The sequence below is a fragment of the Castanea sativa genome, chromosome 6 (assembly GCF_040712315.1).
Source record: "Castanea sativa cultivar Marrone di Chiusa Pesio chromosome 6, ASM4071231v1".
Classification (NCBI taxonomy): domain Eukaryota; kingdom Viridiplantae; phylum Streptophyta; class Magnoliopsida; order Fagales; family Fagaceae; genus Castanea; species Castanea sativa.
This window is the reverse complement of record NC_134018.1, coordinates 31,838,796-31,855,428: the sequence shown is the minus strand read 5'-3', so window position 1 is coordinate 31,855,428 and position 16,633 is coordinate 31,838,796. Positions and strand designations below refer to the sequence as shown.

General features: G+C 41.4%; 2 protein-coding genes across 2 annotated transcripts; both read left to right on the top strand.

The window, feature by feature from the left end:
• The first annotated feature begins 272 nt into the window (after positions 1–272).
• LOC142640913 (L-ascorbate oxidase homolog) lies at positions 273–4,784 on the top strand. Its single transcript, XM_075815232.1, has 8 exons — positions 273–865; positions 945–1,054; positions 1,857–2,127; positions 2,345–2,447; positions 2,537–2,882; positions 3,229–3,594; positions 3,801–3,879; positions 4,339–4,784. Exons 1-8 carry the CDS (start codon positions 728–730, stop codon positions 4,549–4,551), a joined length of 1,626 nt encoding a protein of 541 aa, XP_075671347.1. The 5' UTR covers positions 273–727; the 3' UTR covers positions 4,552–4,784.
• Positions 4,785–7,485: 2,701 nt separating this feature from the next.
• Positions 7,486–9,627, top strand: LOC142639799 (uncharacterized). Its single transcript, XM_075813937.1, has 5 exons — positions 7,486–7,749; positions 8,201–8,258; positions 8,362–8,532; positions 8,658–9,094; positions 9,172–9,627. The coding sequence occupies exons 1-5, from the start codon at positions 7,486–7,488 to the stop codon at positions 9,388–9,390; spliced, it is 1,149 nt and encodes a 382-aa protein (XP_075670052.1). The 3' UTR covers positions 9,391–9,627.
• Positions 9,628–16,633: the final 7,006 nt, after the last annotated feature.

Sequence of the window (16,633 nt, the reverse complement as noted above, 5' to 3'; positions counted from 1 at the left end):
CTGACAAACTAAATAAATTATTAATTTATTACTGCTAAGAGTTTTATAACTAGTATTTTTTGGCATTTTTTTATAATTCAAAATTAAAAATGTATAAAAAAATAAATTATTACATGTTCAGAACTTCAGCAAAAAAAAAAAAAAATATATATATATATATATATATTATACATATTATATACAGTTTAATCCAGCGACGTCAGAAAAAAGTCAGCATCAATCATTCAAATACAATTTTCACACACTGTCTCTCACTCCCATTGCCACATCACTAATACCGAGGAACGCGGTTTGGACATGGGGGTTGGAACTTGGAAACAGAGGACACTCGGTTTCTTACTTTGTTTACTACTTTAATAGACACTGAACAGCCTGCAACGAGTACAGCTCATACTGTGCCCACACACCATTGATTAGTTTTCGCTGCTATATTCAAAAGAGAGTGGACATAAATGATAAAACCCCATCAAGAAGAAGATCTAAACACTTCTGAGAATCCTTTGGCTCTTTCTTACGACCGACGTTGTAAGAGATAAAAAGCTCTCAAAAGAAAAAGGAAAAAGAAAACAAAGACTGGAGAGAAAGAAAGTGGGAGCTTTGCATAAAGAAAGAAAAAGAAAAAGAAAGTTTGGTTCTCTCTTTGTTGAAGTTTTCTCTTCCTAGTGCATTTCAGTCCCATTTCTTCGTTCTTATCAACAACCCCATTTGGTTTCAGGGAGAGTGAGAGATGGGAGAGTGTAAGAGTTTTTGTTCATTGATATTGGTGCTCTTGCTAGTGGCCTGTGCAAGTGGTGAAGACCCTTACAGGTTCTTTAACTGGAATGTCACCTATGGTGATATCTACCCTCTTGGAGTGAAACAACAGGTACCTTCCTTTACTCATTTCTATTCTCTCAAAGAGTTTGAAATGGTTACTGAAGTATGTGTTTTTGATAACATGACAGGGCATATTGATTAATGGGCAATTTCCAGGGCCTCAAATTGACTCTGTCACCAATGATAACTTGATTATTAGTGTCTTCAATAGCTTGGACGAGCCATTTCTTCTCTCTTGGTTAGTGCCTTCTCTTTTCTTTTTTCCCTCCACTTTCTTGTGTGTGTGTCTGTATTTTTGTGGATTTGTTCTTTGTGCTAAATTTAAATTTCTTATCTTCTTCTTTTTTTTTTTTTAGCATAACCATTTTCTGCGAACCCATTTTACGGATACATTCAGCAATCTCCTAGCTTGTTTATCTGAAGTGCAAAACAAATGTCATTTTAGTTAGTTGGGAACAAAAAAAGAGAAAGAAATACGTACATGAGGCTTACTCTGATAGATCTACTGTTATAATATTTTCTAAATTTCATGAGGCTTATTATATATCTCCTTAAGTGAGATACATGTAAATCTATTGTGGGATCCACGTGTGTTTGTGCAATTTTAACAATATTTTCTAGAACATATAGTCATTGTCGATGGAATCATTGGAATTAATTTTTAAAACACTTGATTACTGTATATTGGAGGAGGTAAATGGTAGGTCATGTCAATTTCTGTTGAATTGCAGGCATAAAATAAGCCTGAAGATTTTTCTTACTACAGGGCATATAGAAATAGTTTTAGGCCTGGTCTATGATGTTTATTGTAAAATTAACATCAGAAGCTCACTTTGTCTATCTACTTCAGATTTAATTTAATAGCCTTTGTTAAAACAAGGCCTACAAGATTATTTTACTCCCCAAATTGCTCTCATCTTGTTAAAATGAGGGCAACTTGTTGTTTATGCATTGTAAAAGAATTAAAATCTCAGATTAATCATCTTAAAAGAATCGTGATTGGGTAAATAGGCCACTTAAGGGACTTGATTCTTGTTTAGGAATGGTATCCAGCAGAGAAGGAACTCTTGGCAGGATGGAGTCTATGGTACAAACTGCCCCATCCCACCTGGGAAGAACTTCACTTATGTTCTCCAAGTCAAGGATCAGATTGGTAGCTACTTCTACTTCCCTTCCTTTGGCTTACACAAGGCTGCAGGAGGGTATGGTGGATTTCAAATCGCTAGCCGCTCAGTCATTCCTGTACCTTTCCCACCTCCTGCAGGAGATTATACCATATTGGCCGGCGATTGGTTCAAGAAAAATCACACTGTAAGTTAGTTTGCTTAGAATAAATTGTAAGTTCCTTATTATGCAATTCGTATTAATCTTGCAAAAATTTAAAGATAGGATGGCTAATAGTGATTGATAAATACCTGGGCGAATATGAAGCATGCTATATGTGTTTATTCATGTCTATATTGAGTTCTAACTAATCCCTTCATTTTACTTACCAAAAAAATTTATAAGCTTATATTGAATGTTGCAGGATTTGAAAGCAATTTTAGACAGTGGGAGTGATCTTCCCTTCCCTGATGGGCTTCTTATCAATGGTCGTGGTTCAAATGGGTACACATTCAATGTTGATCAAGGTAATTTAATTGTGATAAGCAGGAATGCAGGAAATTATTATGCATATGGCTATGGTATTTATAGAGTTTTTATCCAACTTGTTGGCCAGGTAAAACTTACAGGTTCCGGATATCAAATGTGGGGCTTACAACCTCGATTAATTTCAGAATCCAGGGGCACAAAATGTTATTGGTAGAGGTGGAAGGAACCCACTCACTCCAGAACACTTACGATTCCCTTGACATCCATTTGGGTCAATCCTACTCTGTATTAGTTACAGCTGATCAACCAGGACAAGATTACTACATTGTTGTGTCAACACGTTTTACTTCCCAAGTGCTCACAACAACCTCCATTCTTCATTACAGTAACTCCGCAGGGAGTGTTTCTGGCCCTCCCCCTGGTGGGCCAACAACTCAGATTGATTGGTCTCTTGAACAAGCCCGTTCTATCAGGTACCTACCTTTACTATTGTATCTATCTGGGAGCTGATTTTATATGTGCTAGTGCTGTATAGGATGAAAAACTGAGCCATCACTTTTTATGTTATAAATCACTGAACTGGTGTTAATTCATTGAAATATTGTAACTGATCTTATGCATGCTCCAAATAGACGATCTAATGCTATATGAAAATCAATAAACTGATCTGTTTCAACTTATAGCTTGAAGGGTACGCCCCTAGTCGAATGGCATGGTATTGATGTGGTTTTGTTGCTCAATTACATGCTATATTATTTCCTGAACTTTTGGTGATTGCTAGATGGTAGCTTACTTATTTTATGTCATGTATTATACCAGACGGAATCTCACAGCAAGTGGGCCACGACCTAATCCTCAAGGTTCTTACCATTATGGAATGATCAACACCACACGCACAATAAGACTTGCAAACTCTGCTCCAATTATCAATGGCAAGCAGAGATATGCTGTCAATGGTGTCTCTTTCATCCCAGCTGATACGCCACTTAAGCTTGCTGACTACTTCAAGATCTCAGGGATATTTTCCCTTGGAAGCGTTTCAGACAGTCCCACTGGTGGAGGTGGTTATCTCCAGACTGCTGTCATGGCTGCTGATTTCAGAGGTTATGTTGAAATTGTATTTGAGAATGCTGAAGACACTGTGCAATCATGGCACATAGATGGCCATAGCTTTTTTGTTGTGGGGTAAGTTTATCTTGCTAAGTTTTGGCACTAAATTCCCTCTCTCTCTCTCTCTCAAACACACACGCGCATCCATTATATGAGATGTTAAAAGTATGCAAGTTACAAAGTGCAAACTTAGGTGTGGATTTTTCTATTTCCTATTATTGCTTCTAGTACAACAGCAATATTCTAGATTTCTGAAGATATGATTAATTTGAGATGTGCAGGATGGATGGAGGGCAGTGGTCATCTGTAAACCGATTGAGTTACAATTTAAGAGACACAATTTCTCGTAGCACTGTTCAGGTAGGTTGTGAATTATGTTGTGGGTATCCTTAAGTTTGTTAAAAATACTACTGCTTTATTTGGCATTTGGAAAAGTTTATTCTTGGAACGGCATTGGGAAACATACTTTACTCTCTTACCTTTTAATTGGAAAAGAATATGCACTAATGTGCTGGACAAGTAAAAAAATCTTGCATTGGAAAAGAACATAGAAACTTCAGTGATGGAAAAGTACAAAATTCTTCAAATGGTTGGATAATGTCTTCCTTCTAGGTTGCCATTTTCAGGAAAATTGCTACTGAGTTCATTTGGTTTATGGCTTTCTCTCAGAATGAAATTTCTCTTCCGTTACTTTGACTTGCATTGGAGTAATTGATTTGCTCCGGGAATCTAACATATGAGACTCAAATATATATCATCTCATAGCGATAGAAAGTATGTAATTAAGAAATTCTATTTCTATGTTTGGTCTTATCACAGGTGTATCCCAAATCATGGACTGCAATTTACATGCCTTTGGACAATGTGGGAATGTGGAATATAAGGTCTGAAAACTGGGCTCGCCAGTATTTAGGCCAGCAATTCTATCTCCGTGTCTATTCCCCAGCAAATTCATGGAGAGATGAATATCCGATTCCAACGAATGCTCTTCTATGTGGACAGGCACTAGGCCATAGTACACGCCCTCGGTAAACTGGCGTAATTGTATTTTTGAAGAACTGTCATGAGTGTTTGCCAATGTATTGGATGTGAACTAGGAGAGGATATCCCTGCCAAAGATGTAGTTAGAGCTTGACTCGAGCCCTTTTCACCCTTGTTATTCTTTTGCACTAGTTTATTGAAAAACCATTATTACATTACTCCCATTGCAGGAGTTGTTTCTTAGACGTATTATCCAAATTAAAGCCATCAGAGTTAATATGTAATTTTTTTTTTTTTTTGTTGGGGTGGGGGGGGGGGGGGGGGGGGGTTGGTGATTTTAGCACAAGTTTACTCCTTGAACTCGCTCTTTTTCCATTTATCATTTTGTATGATGCTAGCGAATAGCTTAAAGTGATTTTTTCAGTCTATTGCAAACAAACCCTGTTGTATTGTGCTGGATCAGTTATGTGGGTTGTACGTGAATGAGTATGATTACAGCAGGGAGAATTTAAAAAAAAAAAAAAAAAACTGCAATTTGGGTATCCAGAGCATTCATAATTGAATGTTCCATCCTTTTTCCCTGTCATTATATATATTTATGGTCCATATATACGGTGCGACATTGTTCTTTGTGGGTTTCTGTTTAGTGTAAATGGATTTGTGTCAAAAGCAAGTCATGTTTTAACATGATTAATAAATGGATTGAGTCTATGTTGATCTGCCTAATAAATGACTCAAAATGACTCGATTCATATAAATAAATGTTATTTTTATCTAACATAATCAAATTATAAATACAATCTACTAATTAAAGAATTTTAATGGTCACATTAATAAATTCTTCATTAAACTCTTAAGTCCTTAACCTTTTTACCCTAAACAAAGAAAGAAAAAAAAAAAAAAATTGTAGAGACACAATTTTTGTGCCTAAACCCAAAGTAAGAAAGGGAGCAGGCCTAAAGAGCTTAATACAATAAATATGTAGATAGTGGATTAGAAAACTAGGTGCTAGTAGGTTTAGATAATGATCATAGTGAGTAGAAAATGACAATAGAATAAAAATGAACTGATATTATCTAAAGAAAATCGTTCTCGGACACAATTCGAGGTGGTTGATTTTTATATTTGATTCTTTTGGAACTGATTACAAGTATTGTTCTTGACTTTACAGTATTTTTCTCTCTTTTTCTCTGATCCTCTTTTCTTAGGATCCTCCCCCTCTTTTATACTATTCTCCTCCTTTTATCTCTACCCTCTATGTGTAGATCAGATTGCTGATATTGATTTTTATCCCATCAGCACCTTTTTGAAGTCTTAGGGAGTAACTGTAAGATTGAAAACTACTGTTCAGACATCACTTCCTTATTAATGAGGCCAGAGAGTTAGCTACAGAGCATTCAATGCAGTGGTCGCAGCTTTCTCTTAAGTATTTTATAACTTTCCTTTGTCTTGTGCTCTCATGATGCACATTCTTATCAATAGAATCTCCTGGAATGTTACTCTTGGATGGCAGACTGTACTTTTTGATCTTTGTTTCGTTTAGCCGAGAAAGCATTCCTCCTCGGACCATCATAACCAGACCCCTCCCTTTATTCATCAATGACGACCTCCACAACAATGTCTATCCATTCTCAAATATCTAGGTGTCCTCGGATCGGGCCCTCGGCCTAATATATACTACTGGGCTTATCATCCCTACACATATCTTTTTGCTTTATTTTTCTTAAATTTTCTTCTAAAATAGTTTAAGTGGGTTGTATTGTGTCAACCCACTTAATAAACAGGTTGAGTTTGGGTTATGTGGTTTTGACACGATTATTAAATAGATGTAATTAAGGTTGAACCATGCATTCTAATACCCTTGCACAACATTACACGAACATCCCTTATCAGTATGAATTGCCACCATTTGTTTGTAAAGGATAATAATCCCATGTCATATTTTTTATTTTCTATTTTATACTCTATTAATTGTGATATTATTGTTTGTTTGTTTGTGATGAAGTAAGGAAAATCAGTAAGTTGGATGCTCCGGATTTGAAAGGACCACTCGCTCTCTAATGGCCTGAAAAAACAAAGGAAAACGATCAAAGGTGACCGGAATCGCCGGCTAAGAACCCTCCGATGGTAAAGTCAGTTTTTCCTCTATATCTTTGGAGTTCCAATTTCTTGGGAAAATGTTCAACGCACCTTTCATTGGTTTGAACAGGTGTTTATATAGTGCCCTAGGAGCAGTTATTGTGATTATAACCTCTCCTGGATTTGAGGAAGCCGGGGGTTCGCGGATAACTCCTACAGCCGTTTAGAAGTTATATTCTCTCATATAACGGTCGCCTAAAGTTAGGCATGAATTACGGAGTGGTAAAATGTGCTTAATAATTCTAAGTGTAAAATCCTCATCCATGAGTCTTTACGTGGACGAGTCCTCTCGGGACGAGCTGTGCGCATCCTTTGGAGGAGGGATGTAGCTTTGCTATCACCCAAGGACGGCCTTGCACGTTAGCCTTGTCTTGATGCTAACTCCTGGATAGCTGCCGAGGTGATGACCGTCCAGGTTCGGTCTGAGTGTTTTTGTCCCTCATCAGTTGCCCCTTCGTCCAGGGGTTATGCAGCGTATCAATAGACTTTAAGACGGATCTTTTTTTTTATTTTATATTTTTATAGAAGCGTTCCACGTGTCACACATTCATAGAGGGTTGGTCATGTAGGTTTACTTCTTCGAGGCATATGCCACGTGTCGCTTTTTCATCCGTTCCGTCATTGCGATTACCGAGACTTTTCTACCTATAAATAGTAGTTTCCCTCTCATGCCCCTTTCACTTTTTCAAATTTTCTGCTTTGACACTCTCGTCCGTCGCTTCGTCTAAGAGTATCCTCTCGCTTCGTCTAAGAGTATCCTCAACGTCCTTAGTATCCTTCGTCTAGAGCCAGGTACTCTCTTTACTCTAACTCAAGCTTTCCTGTTTAAGTGTTAGGACGTTCTCAATGGCCTCCTGTTCGTCTAGCGACAGTGTGGTCAAAGCCATAGACGAGTATCACGACTCCTCTAGTTATAGTACCTCCAGTGATGATAGTAGTAGTAATGGCCACACAACTGAGGAATACACATCTGGTGTTCCTGGAGTTCCTGTAGAAACATTTCAAGAGAGTATTAGGACGAGGACAGCCTCTGGGGCTGATACCTCGACAAGCATCCCATCGTCCTCTCCTTTAGACGAGGAAGAAACAGTATATAGTTGTGCCATAGAGGTTAGACGCTCTTAGGAGTTGGTTCTAGATTCCAGATGATCTGAACCCTAGGTTAGCCGTCCGAGAGGAATGGTGCTGTCAACCCCATTTTGGGATAGGTGTTTACGAAGCTTACCTGTTAGGGGGGCTTAGATTTCCTTTAAATGCCTTTACGAGGGAATTGCTTACCAGACTGGGCTTGGGGGTTTGTCAGTTTAACCCTAATGCGTGGAGACTTATCGTCTCTATGCAAGTCTTGTGGAGGGAGGTGTTTGACGGGAATCGTCCTATCACCGTGGACGAGTTCCTGTATTGTTATAAACCCTCTAAGATAGGTCAATCTCAAGACTTCTATCAGTTTACAACTAGGGGAAATGACTGTAGATTGATTAAGTCTTTGCCCTCGTCTGACAGAAATTGGAAGACAAAATTTTTCTTTGTCTCTGGTTTCTGGGCGGGGCATCCTGTCGAGGTTGGTAGAGATACATTCCCTCCTTATACCAGAGAATTAGGGAACCTTCGTCAAGAAGGTATGTCGTGTTTTTCCTTCACTCTTTTTTTTATATTTATTGATTTTGTTGTGTTTTATCTTTAAACAGTGATCTAACCTTAATTTTCCTCTTCTTTTTGCAGCTGTTAGGCGTCCTTCTTTGAGTAAGTTCCACCGTGATGGCGTCCACAGGGCTCGTCTACACCCCGAGAGAGATTTTCACTCGTTGGTGACCCTTCAACGTCTACATAGGTGGGGACTTGGCCTTGACCCGTCCGTCGAAGCCCTCGCTCACGAACTAACCGTCCGTAGACGTGAGTGTTTTTATTCTTTAAGACGTATATATATATATATATATATATATATATATATATATATATATTTTTTTTTTTTTCATTTATTTTGTTACTATAATTCATTTATTTGTTTTTATTTTTAGGAATGGCAACCATGAAGGAAAATAAGGGAAAAGAGGTGGTCGACGAAGTGGCTAGACCTGAAGCTCGTCCTGCTGCTAGAGACAAGAGAAAGAGCTTGTCCAAAAATTTGGATTTGGGAAGCTTGCCCAGCCGTCAGGGGAAGAAGGCCAAGCATGGGTCGTCCAGGCCCGAGGCTGCCAGGACTGAACCTCCTTCCTCCCTGCCGTCCGTTACAATCGTCGACGTAGACTCGTCTACACTTGTTGGCGTTGCCCCGTCCAAGTCCTACGCTTCTGCTTCGTCCCAACCTTCCCAAAGGGTTTCTACAAATTTATTGGAGAACGAGGATCTAGCTTGGGATAGATTCCAAGAGGCTGTGACAGGCGAGGACGTGGCTGCGTGCTATGACATGTCTTTGAAGGAGTTTGAGCATTCCGGTGTTCACGACCTTTTTAAGGTGAGCGCCTTTGGTTCGTTCGCTTTAGCTATGTTATCTAATGTCATTTCTCCTAAACTTTCTCGTCTTCTATGTAGGCAATGTCGAAGCTCATAGCTGCGTCCAGACAGGTCACAGAGATGGATAAGACGAGGATCCTTCTGGAGAAGAGGATAGAAGAGATCAAGAACGATTACAGGACTTGGGCTGAGGTGGCAAACAAGGCCAAGGACGAGGCTAAAGGGTTGAGCGTTTTGGTAGACGAGCTGAAATCTAATACCGTCTTGACTTTCTTCAAAAGAAGAATGACAAGCTAAGTCTTCTTCTCAAGAAAGCTAAGGACGAGGCAGTGGAGGAGTTCAAGGTGTCGAAAGAGTTTACTGACCTACTGGACACTAACCATGCAACAAGGTTCGAGGATTTTAGGATGGACACTATAGACAACTTTCCTGGAGTTGACTTTAGCTCCATTAAACTTAATCTTGGCGCTGCTACAAGTTCCCTTCTCCAAACAAGTTCAGACGATGTTAATATTGAGGATGACGCCTCCACCAAACCAGCTCAAGACAACCCCAACATTGATGCCCCCCCCCCCCTCTTGAAGAAATTTTTTTTTAACTAGTGTTATTGTTGTTTGGCTTTCTTTTCTTTCTTTCTTTTTATTTAAAATGTATTCAAGTACAATTACCTCGTCTAGAGTGTTCTGGACGAGTTTATCAACAATTGCCTTTTAATGCGTATTTTATAAGGGTTTTTGGACGGTGGTCGTCTACCCTTTTTAGACTAAAGAATATCTTCTTTATCTGTTACCTATTGTATAGACGAGCTTATACATTGTTATCATTTATGCAATTTGTTTTTAAACAATGTTCTAAGTGTTGAATGATCGTCTACACGATTTCTTTATGGACGACTCACTTAGGACGATAATGATGACCATTACTATTGCTCGTCCTTTAGGCAATTATTACTCGTCTTCTTGCAAGGAGTTCATAACGTTTATGTGCTACTCGTCTTGACTAGCTGCTCATCTTTGGAATGCTACGCCTTAATGCCTACTTTCTTTCTTAGACGAGTAGGCCTTGGCCTTTTCTTTTTGCTTTATACTCATTTAAAGGAAATCTTGGACGAGCATGCCTTAGCTTTTTTCTCTTTACTTTATCCTTATTTATAGGAAAGCCTTGGACAAGCATGCCTTAGCTTTTTTCTCTTTGCTTTATCCTTATTTAAAGGAAAGCCTTGGACGAGTATGCCTCAGCTTATTTCACTTTGCTTTATCCTTATTTAAAGGAAAGCCTTGGACGAGTGTTTCTGCGTCCGAAGATTTCTATTCGTCTTAGGCTTTTGCTCCTTCCGGGGGTATTATTATGGAAACTAAATCTATGCATCAAATACATAAGAGATTCAAACCATATTATTACATGAACATTGTTCACAAACGTGGCACATGCTTATGAGTTAGTGCCTTATTAAAATACTTAAGAAAAATACATAACCTCGTTTTTCATAAGCTGGTCTGTAAGCGGTGCAAAAGTTTAAGAACTAGTGCACTTTTTTATTCATAACACACCATAATAGTAGTAAGAACACAACAGTAAATATAAGCGAACACGCAAATCATAGCTGTAACTTTGCCACTGACTTCCCTCGTCCCTGCTTATCACTGATAGTACCTCCTCAGATGTTCCACGTTCCAGGGATGCTCTAACTTCCGCCCGTCCAGAGCTTTCAGGTAGTAAGACCCCTGCTGCTTGCAGTTGATTACCCTGTAGAGTCCTTCCCAATTGGGTCCCAATTTTCCATGAGCTGGGTTCCTAGTCGCCAAGGAGACTCTTTTGAGGACAAGGTCCCCCACATCGAACCGTCTGGGTTTCACCATGGCATCATACTGCCTGGCCATAAGGTTTTTGTACCTTGCTATCCTTTGCTCCGCATCCATTCTTACCTCGTCAATAAGATCGAGGTCAAGACGAAGTTGTTCCCCATTCTCTTTCTCCTAGTACTTCATCACTCGGTGACTTGCCATATGAACTTCCGTTGGTATGACAGCTTTACTTCCATAGGCTAGTTTAAAAGGGGTCTCTCCTGTCGAAGTTCGTACAGTCGTCCTATAGGCCCAAAGAACACCTGGTAGCTCGTTTGGCCATATCCCTTTTGCCCCCTCGAGCCGAGTCTTGATGATTTTCAGCAGGGATCGGTTTGCTACTTCTGCTTGTCCATTTGCCTGTGGATGGGAGGGTGAGGAATAATGATTCTTGATCCCAAAATGATTGCAAAAGTCCCTGAAGGGTGCGTTGTCGAACTGACGTCTGTTGTCCGATACCAATACCCTGGGTACTCCGAACCTACATAGAATATTCTTCCATACAAAATTTTTCACGTTTTGCTGAGTGATTGCTGCAAGAGGCTCGGCTTCTATCCACTTGGTAAAGTAATCGATTCCCACCACCAAAAACTTCATTTGTCTGGTTCCCATGGGGAAGGGACCTAGGATGTCTAGTCCCCATTGTGCAAAGGGCCACGGGGCTATCATTGGGGTTTGGTACTCCAACAGTCGTCTAGGTACATTGCTGTAGCGCTGACATTGGTCACATACCTTGACATAAGCTTTAGAATCCGCCTGCATTGTAGGCCAATAGTAGCCGGCACGGATGATCTTATGGACTAGTGATCTCGCCCCTAAATGGTTTCCACATGCTCCTTCATGGACTTCCCTCAAAACATAATTCGACTCATCAGGAGCCAAGCACCTTAAATAAGGTTGAGAAAAACCTCACTTGTACAGCACTTCATTTATGAGGACGTACTTGGCTGCCCTGACTCTCAACTTTCTAGCTTCGTCTCTGTCTTCTAGAAGCCTTCCATCTTTGAGATAGATCACTATTGGACTCGTCCAATTCTCTCCTCCTCCTATCTACTGTATGTCTGGAATGTCTATGCTTGGCATATACTGGACGTCGTTGTACTCGTCCGTAACTCCTGCCGAAGCTGCTTTTGTTAAGGCGTCCGCTTCCATATTTTCCTCCTTAGGGAGTTGAACAAAACTTATCGCCGAAAACTTTCGTGCGAGCCGTTTCACTCTACTGAGGTATTTCTTCATTCGGTCCTCCTTAGTATCACACATTCCATTTATCTGGTTGATGACCAACTGAGAATCTCCTTTGATTGTTATCGACTCCGCCCCTAAGGACTTAGCCAATTCCAATCCCTTGAGTAGTGCTTCATACTCAGCCTCGTTGTTGGTGGTTTGATACTGTAGACGGGCCGCGTACTCCAGCTTGTCACCCTCGGGGGACTTCAGTATAACTCCAATCCCTCCTGCATACATTGTGGACGATCCGTCTACATTAATTACCCACTTTTTAATTCCTTTGTCCTTGTCCCGGTCGTCGTGGCTGGGGATGAACTCCGCGATGAAGTCTGCTAATGCCTGCGCTTTTATCGCACTCCTCGGAATGTATCTGATATTGAACTCGCAAAGTTCAACAGCCCACTGTACTAGCCGTCCAGCAACTTCCAACTTGTTCATTGCTTTCTTTATGGGGTGGTCTGTCAGGACGTTGATGATGTGAGCTTGAAAATAGTGCCTCAGCTTCCTAGAGACCGTGATCAATGCGAATGCTAGCTTCTCCATCATCGGGTATTGTCCTTCTGCTCCTCTCATCGCACGGCTTGTATAATAAACCGGTTTCTGAACTCTCCCCTCTTCTCTGACCAACGCTGAGCTCACTGCGTGTGGGGACACTGCCAAATAAAAATACAACTCTTCCCCAGGTACAGACGGACTCAACAGCGGCGCTGTTATGAGATATGTCTTCAAGTCTTGGAAGGCCCTTTGACACTCATCCGTCCATTTAAAAGCCTTCCCGAGGACTTTAAAGAATGGTAAACATTTGTCAGTAGCTTTTGATACAAACTTGTTGAGGGCGGCGACTCGTCCGGTAAGAGACTGGACTTCCTTGATATATTTCGGTGGTTCCATGTTCAGTATCACCTGGATCTTATCTGGATTTGCTTCAATTCCTCTGTGCGAAACCATGAACCCCAAAAATTTCCCCGACGAAACTCCGAAAGCACACTTGCTGGGATTTAATTTCATGTTGTACCGCCGCAACGTATCAAAAGTCTCTTGAAGGTCGTCCAGATGATTATCCTCGTCCTGACTTTTTACCAGCATGTCGTCTACATAAACCTCCACATTTCGCCCGATTTGAGGACGGAAAATATGGTTAACCAGCCTTTAGTAAGTCGCCCTTGCGTTCTTTAAACCGAAGGGCATTACCTTGTAGCAATACAACCCTTGGCTCGTAACGAATGAGGTCTTCTCTTGATCCGCTTCGTCCATCTGTATCTGGTTGTAACCTGAGAAAGCGTCCATGAAACTAAGCACTCTGTGACCTGCCGTCGAGTCCACCAGCTAGTCAATGCGTGGCAACGGGTAACTATCCTTGGGGCAAGCTTTGTTTAGATCGGTGAAGTCCATGCACATTCGCCATTTGCCGTTAGCTTTCTTAACCATGACCACGTTCGCTAACCAATCTGGATAATAAACTTCTCAGATGAACTCTACGACGAGCAATTTTTGTACTTCTTCTTTAATGGCATAGTCTCGCTCAGGAGCGAAAATCCTTTTCTTCTGACGCACTGGTTTTGAATAGGGACACACGTTTAGGCTCGCCCCAATTCTAGTAACCTTCTCAGGATGGTTTTCGTCCAAAGGGACGTCTTCCAACACTTCAGTGGGTTCTGCTGCGATCCTCTTCCCGTCTATGCTCATTGCTTGTATATGTTCGTCCATCACTAGCATAGCCAAGTAGCATTCTCTGGCGGCCAACTGATCTCCTTGTACTTCGCCTACTTCGTACTCGGTTGGAAATTTGATGGACAAGTGGTAGGTTGAGGTTACCGCCTTCCAGCTATTCAAAATTGGTCTTCCAATGGTCGCATTATATGACGATGCACAATCAACGAGGAAATTTACCTCCTTGGTTATCTGCTGTGGATGTATTCCAACGACCATTGGTAATGTGATGGTGCCCACTGGTTGCACCTTCATTCCTCCGAATCCCACCAATGGCGAACTCATTGGTCGTAGTTGATCTCGTTCTAGCCTCATTTGCTGGAAGGCGGGGTAGTAAAGGATGTCTACAGAACTGTCATTGTCTATCAACACCCTCCTAGTCATGTAGTCAGAAATTAGTAGGGTGATGACTATCGCGTCATCGTGTGGGTGGTGAAGTCGTCATGCTTCCTCGTCCGTGAATGTTACAGCCTGCTCGTCTACTTCCCTCGTCTTACAAGGTCGTCCAGATAGTTGGACGTTCTGCTCCACCTTCAGATATGTCTTCCTTGACTTGGATGACTGCGCTGTCGAGTTTCCTCCTATAATTACCCTTATCTCTCCTAGTGGGGGACGTGATGATTCTTCCACCTTGGCTTTCAGTTTCTCATCTCTTTGGTCTCGTCCAACGAAGTTCCTCAGCTTTCCTTGTCTAATAAGATTCTCTATTTGTTGTTTCAAATCAAAGCATTCGTCCGTGTTATGCCCGTGATCCCTGTGAAAGTGGCAATATTTGCTCCTATTGCGCTTGTTGGGATCGCCCTTCATCTTATCCGGCCATTTCAAGGACGGGTCATCCTTGATTTGCATAAGGACCTGCTCTAGTGGCATGGTTAGGGGCGTATATTTCTGATTCCTTGCAGAGGAACTTGCCTTTTTCCCATCCTTGTCTTTCCTCTCGTCTACTCAAGCTTTCTTAAGATGAGGTCCCTGATCCGAGTAACGATGGTGGCCTGTTTCCGGGTGCTCTGCCCTTTTTCTTTTCTTGGCTATGATAGATCCCTCAGCATTCATGAAATTTTGGGCCGAATGGACGAGCTCGGCCATAGTCTGAGGTTCTTGCTCATAGAGCTTGTGAATGAACAAATCAGAATTGACCCCGTTGTGGAAGGCGGCCAGCAACAACTTGTCATCCATTTCATCCACCGTCAAGGCTTTCCTATTAAATCGGGTAGTAAAGGATCGTAGACTCTCATTTTCCCCTTGCTCTATAGTCAACAAGCTAAAAGATGAGCGTTTATGGCGCTGTCCTCCAATGAAGTTATTGACAAACAACTTACTCAACTCTTTAAACGATCCCACCGAGTTTGGGGGTATCATACTGAACCACACTCGCGCTGGTCCCTTGAGTGTGGTGGGAAAAGCTCTGCACATGATCTCGTTCGGGACCCCTTGAAGGTGCATGGTCATCTTGAAAGTTGCAATATGATCGCAAGGGTCGCGATTTTCATCATACGAGTCCAGAGAAGGCATTTTGAATTTCAGGGGTAGAAGATGACTGTTGATAGAAGCTGTGAAAGGGGAGTCCGTTCGGTGAACCATATCATCCACTGGGTTTACCCGCCTCATATTCTCCCTCATCTCATCCATGGCTTTCCTCATCTGGTCCATTTCTCTCTCCAAGTGCGGCATTCTTCTTGAAGTGGTACCTCTTGTCTGATTCTCAGACTCGACATTTTCTCCTCCTCCTTCCTAACTTGGTGCCTGTCCCTCCGTGTGCCCATCTTGGCGCTGCCTCCTGAGGTTAATCTCCCTATTCAACTCTTGATTCTGACGCATCAGTTTTGCCATAGCGGCAGCCATGGATTGTATGTGTTGAATAGAAGGCGATTGCATGACAGGCGCTGACCTGCGATTGCGAAGGGGATTACTAGATGCATCCCTACTCTCTTGGTGGCCAGGACTGGTAGCCCTTGATCTTGTTCGAACCATTCAGCCTTTTGTTTAGGATAGAGTAATCCTTGACAACAAAAACATAGTCGAATAAAAAGAACAATGAATAATGTTTGTTTGCTCTCTTCCCCACAGACGGCGCCAACTGATGAAGCAAGGAAAATAAGTAGGCTGGATGCTCCGGATTTGAAAGGACCACTCGCTTTCTAATGGCCTGAAAAAACAAAGGAAAATGATCAAACGTGATCGGGATCACCGGCCAAGAACCCTCCGATGGTAAAGTCAGTTTTTCCTCTATATCTTTGGAGTTCCAATTTCTTGGGGAAATGTTCAACGTACCTTTCATTAGTCTGAACAGGTGTTTATATAGTGCCCTAGGAGCAGTTATTAGGATTATAACCTTTGCTGGATTTGAGGAAGCCGGGGGTTCGCGGATAACTCCTACAACCATTTAGGAGTTATATTCTCTCATATAATAGTCGCCTGAAGTTAGACGTGAATTACGGAGTGGTAAAATGTGCTTAATAATTATAAGTGTAAAATCCTCGTCCATGAGTCTTTACGTGGACGAGTCCTCTCGAGACGGGCTGTGCGCATCCTTTGGACGAGGGATGTAGCTTTGCTATCACCCAAGGACGGCCTTGCGCGTTAGCCTCGTCTTGATGCTAACTCTTGGACGGCTGCCGAGGTGATGACCGTCCAGAGACGGTCTGAGTGTTTTCGTCCCTCATCAGTTTGTTTATTATTTTATTATTTTTACTTTGGTTATAATATAAGGAAAGTATAAAATAATGCATTGTAAGATGTGATTGGTGGAAGAAAGTAGA

What these genes read in the sequence shown, in the direction of transcription:
- LOC142639799 (XM_075813937.1), top strand. Translation starts at nt 7,486, where the DNA reads ATGGCCTCCTGTTCGTCTAGCGACAGTGTGGTCAAAGCCATAGACGAG. An exon ending in AGGGAACCTTCGTCAAGAAG is followed by an intron (nt 8,259 to 8,361) that starts GTATGTCGTGTT and finishes TTCTTTTTGCAG; the next exon opens with CTGTTAGGCGTCCTTCTTTG. An exon ending in CGAACTAACCGTCCGTAGAC is followed by an intron (nt 8,533 to 8,657) that starts GTGAGTGTTTTT and finishes TTTTATTTTTAG; the next exon opens with GAATGGCAACCATGAAGGAA.
- LOC142640913 (XM_075815232.1), top strand. Translation starts at nt 728, where the DNA reads ATGGGAGAGTGTAAGAGTTTTTGTTCATTGATATTGGTGCTCTTGCTA. An exon ending in GAGCCATTTCTTCTCTCTTG is followed by an intron (nt 1,055 to 1,856) that starts GTTAGTGCCTTC and finishes ATTCTTGTTTAG; the next exon opens with GAATGGTATCCAGCAGAGAA. An exon ending in TTTCTCGTAGCACTGTTCAG is followed by an intron (nt 3,880 to 4,338) that starts GTAGGTTGTGAA and finishes GTCTTATCACAG; the next exon opens with GTGTATCCCAAATCATGGAC.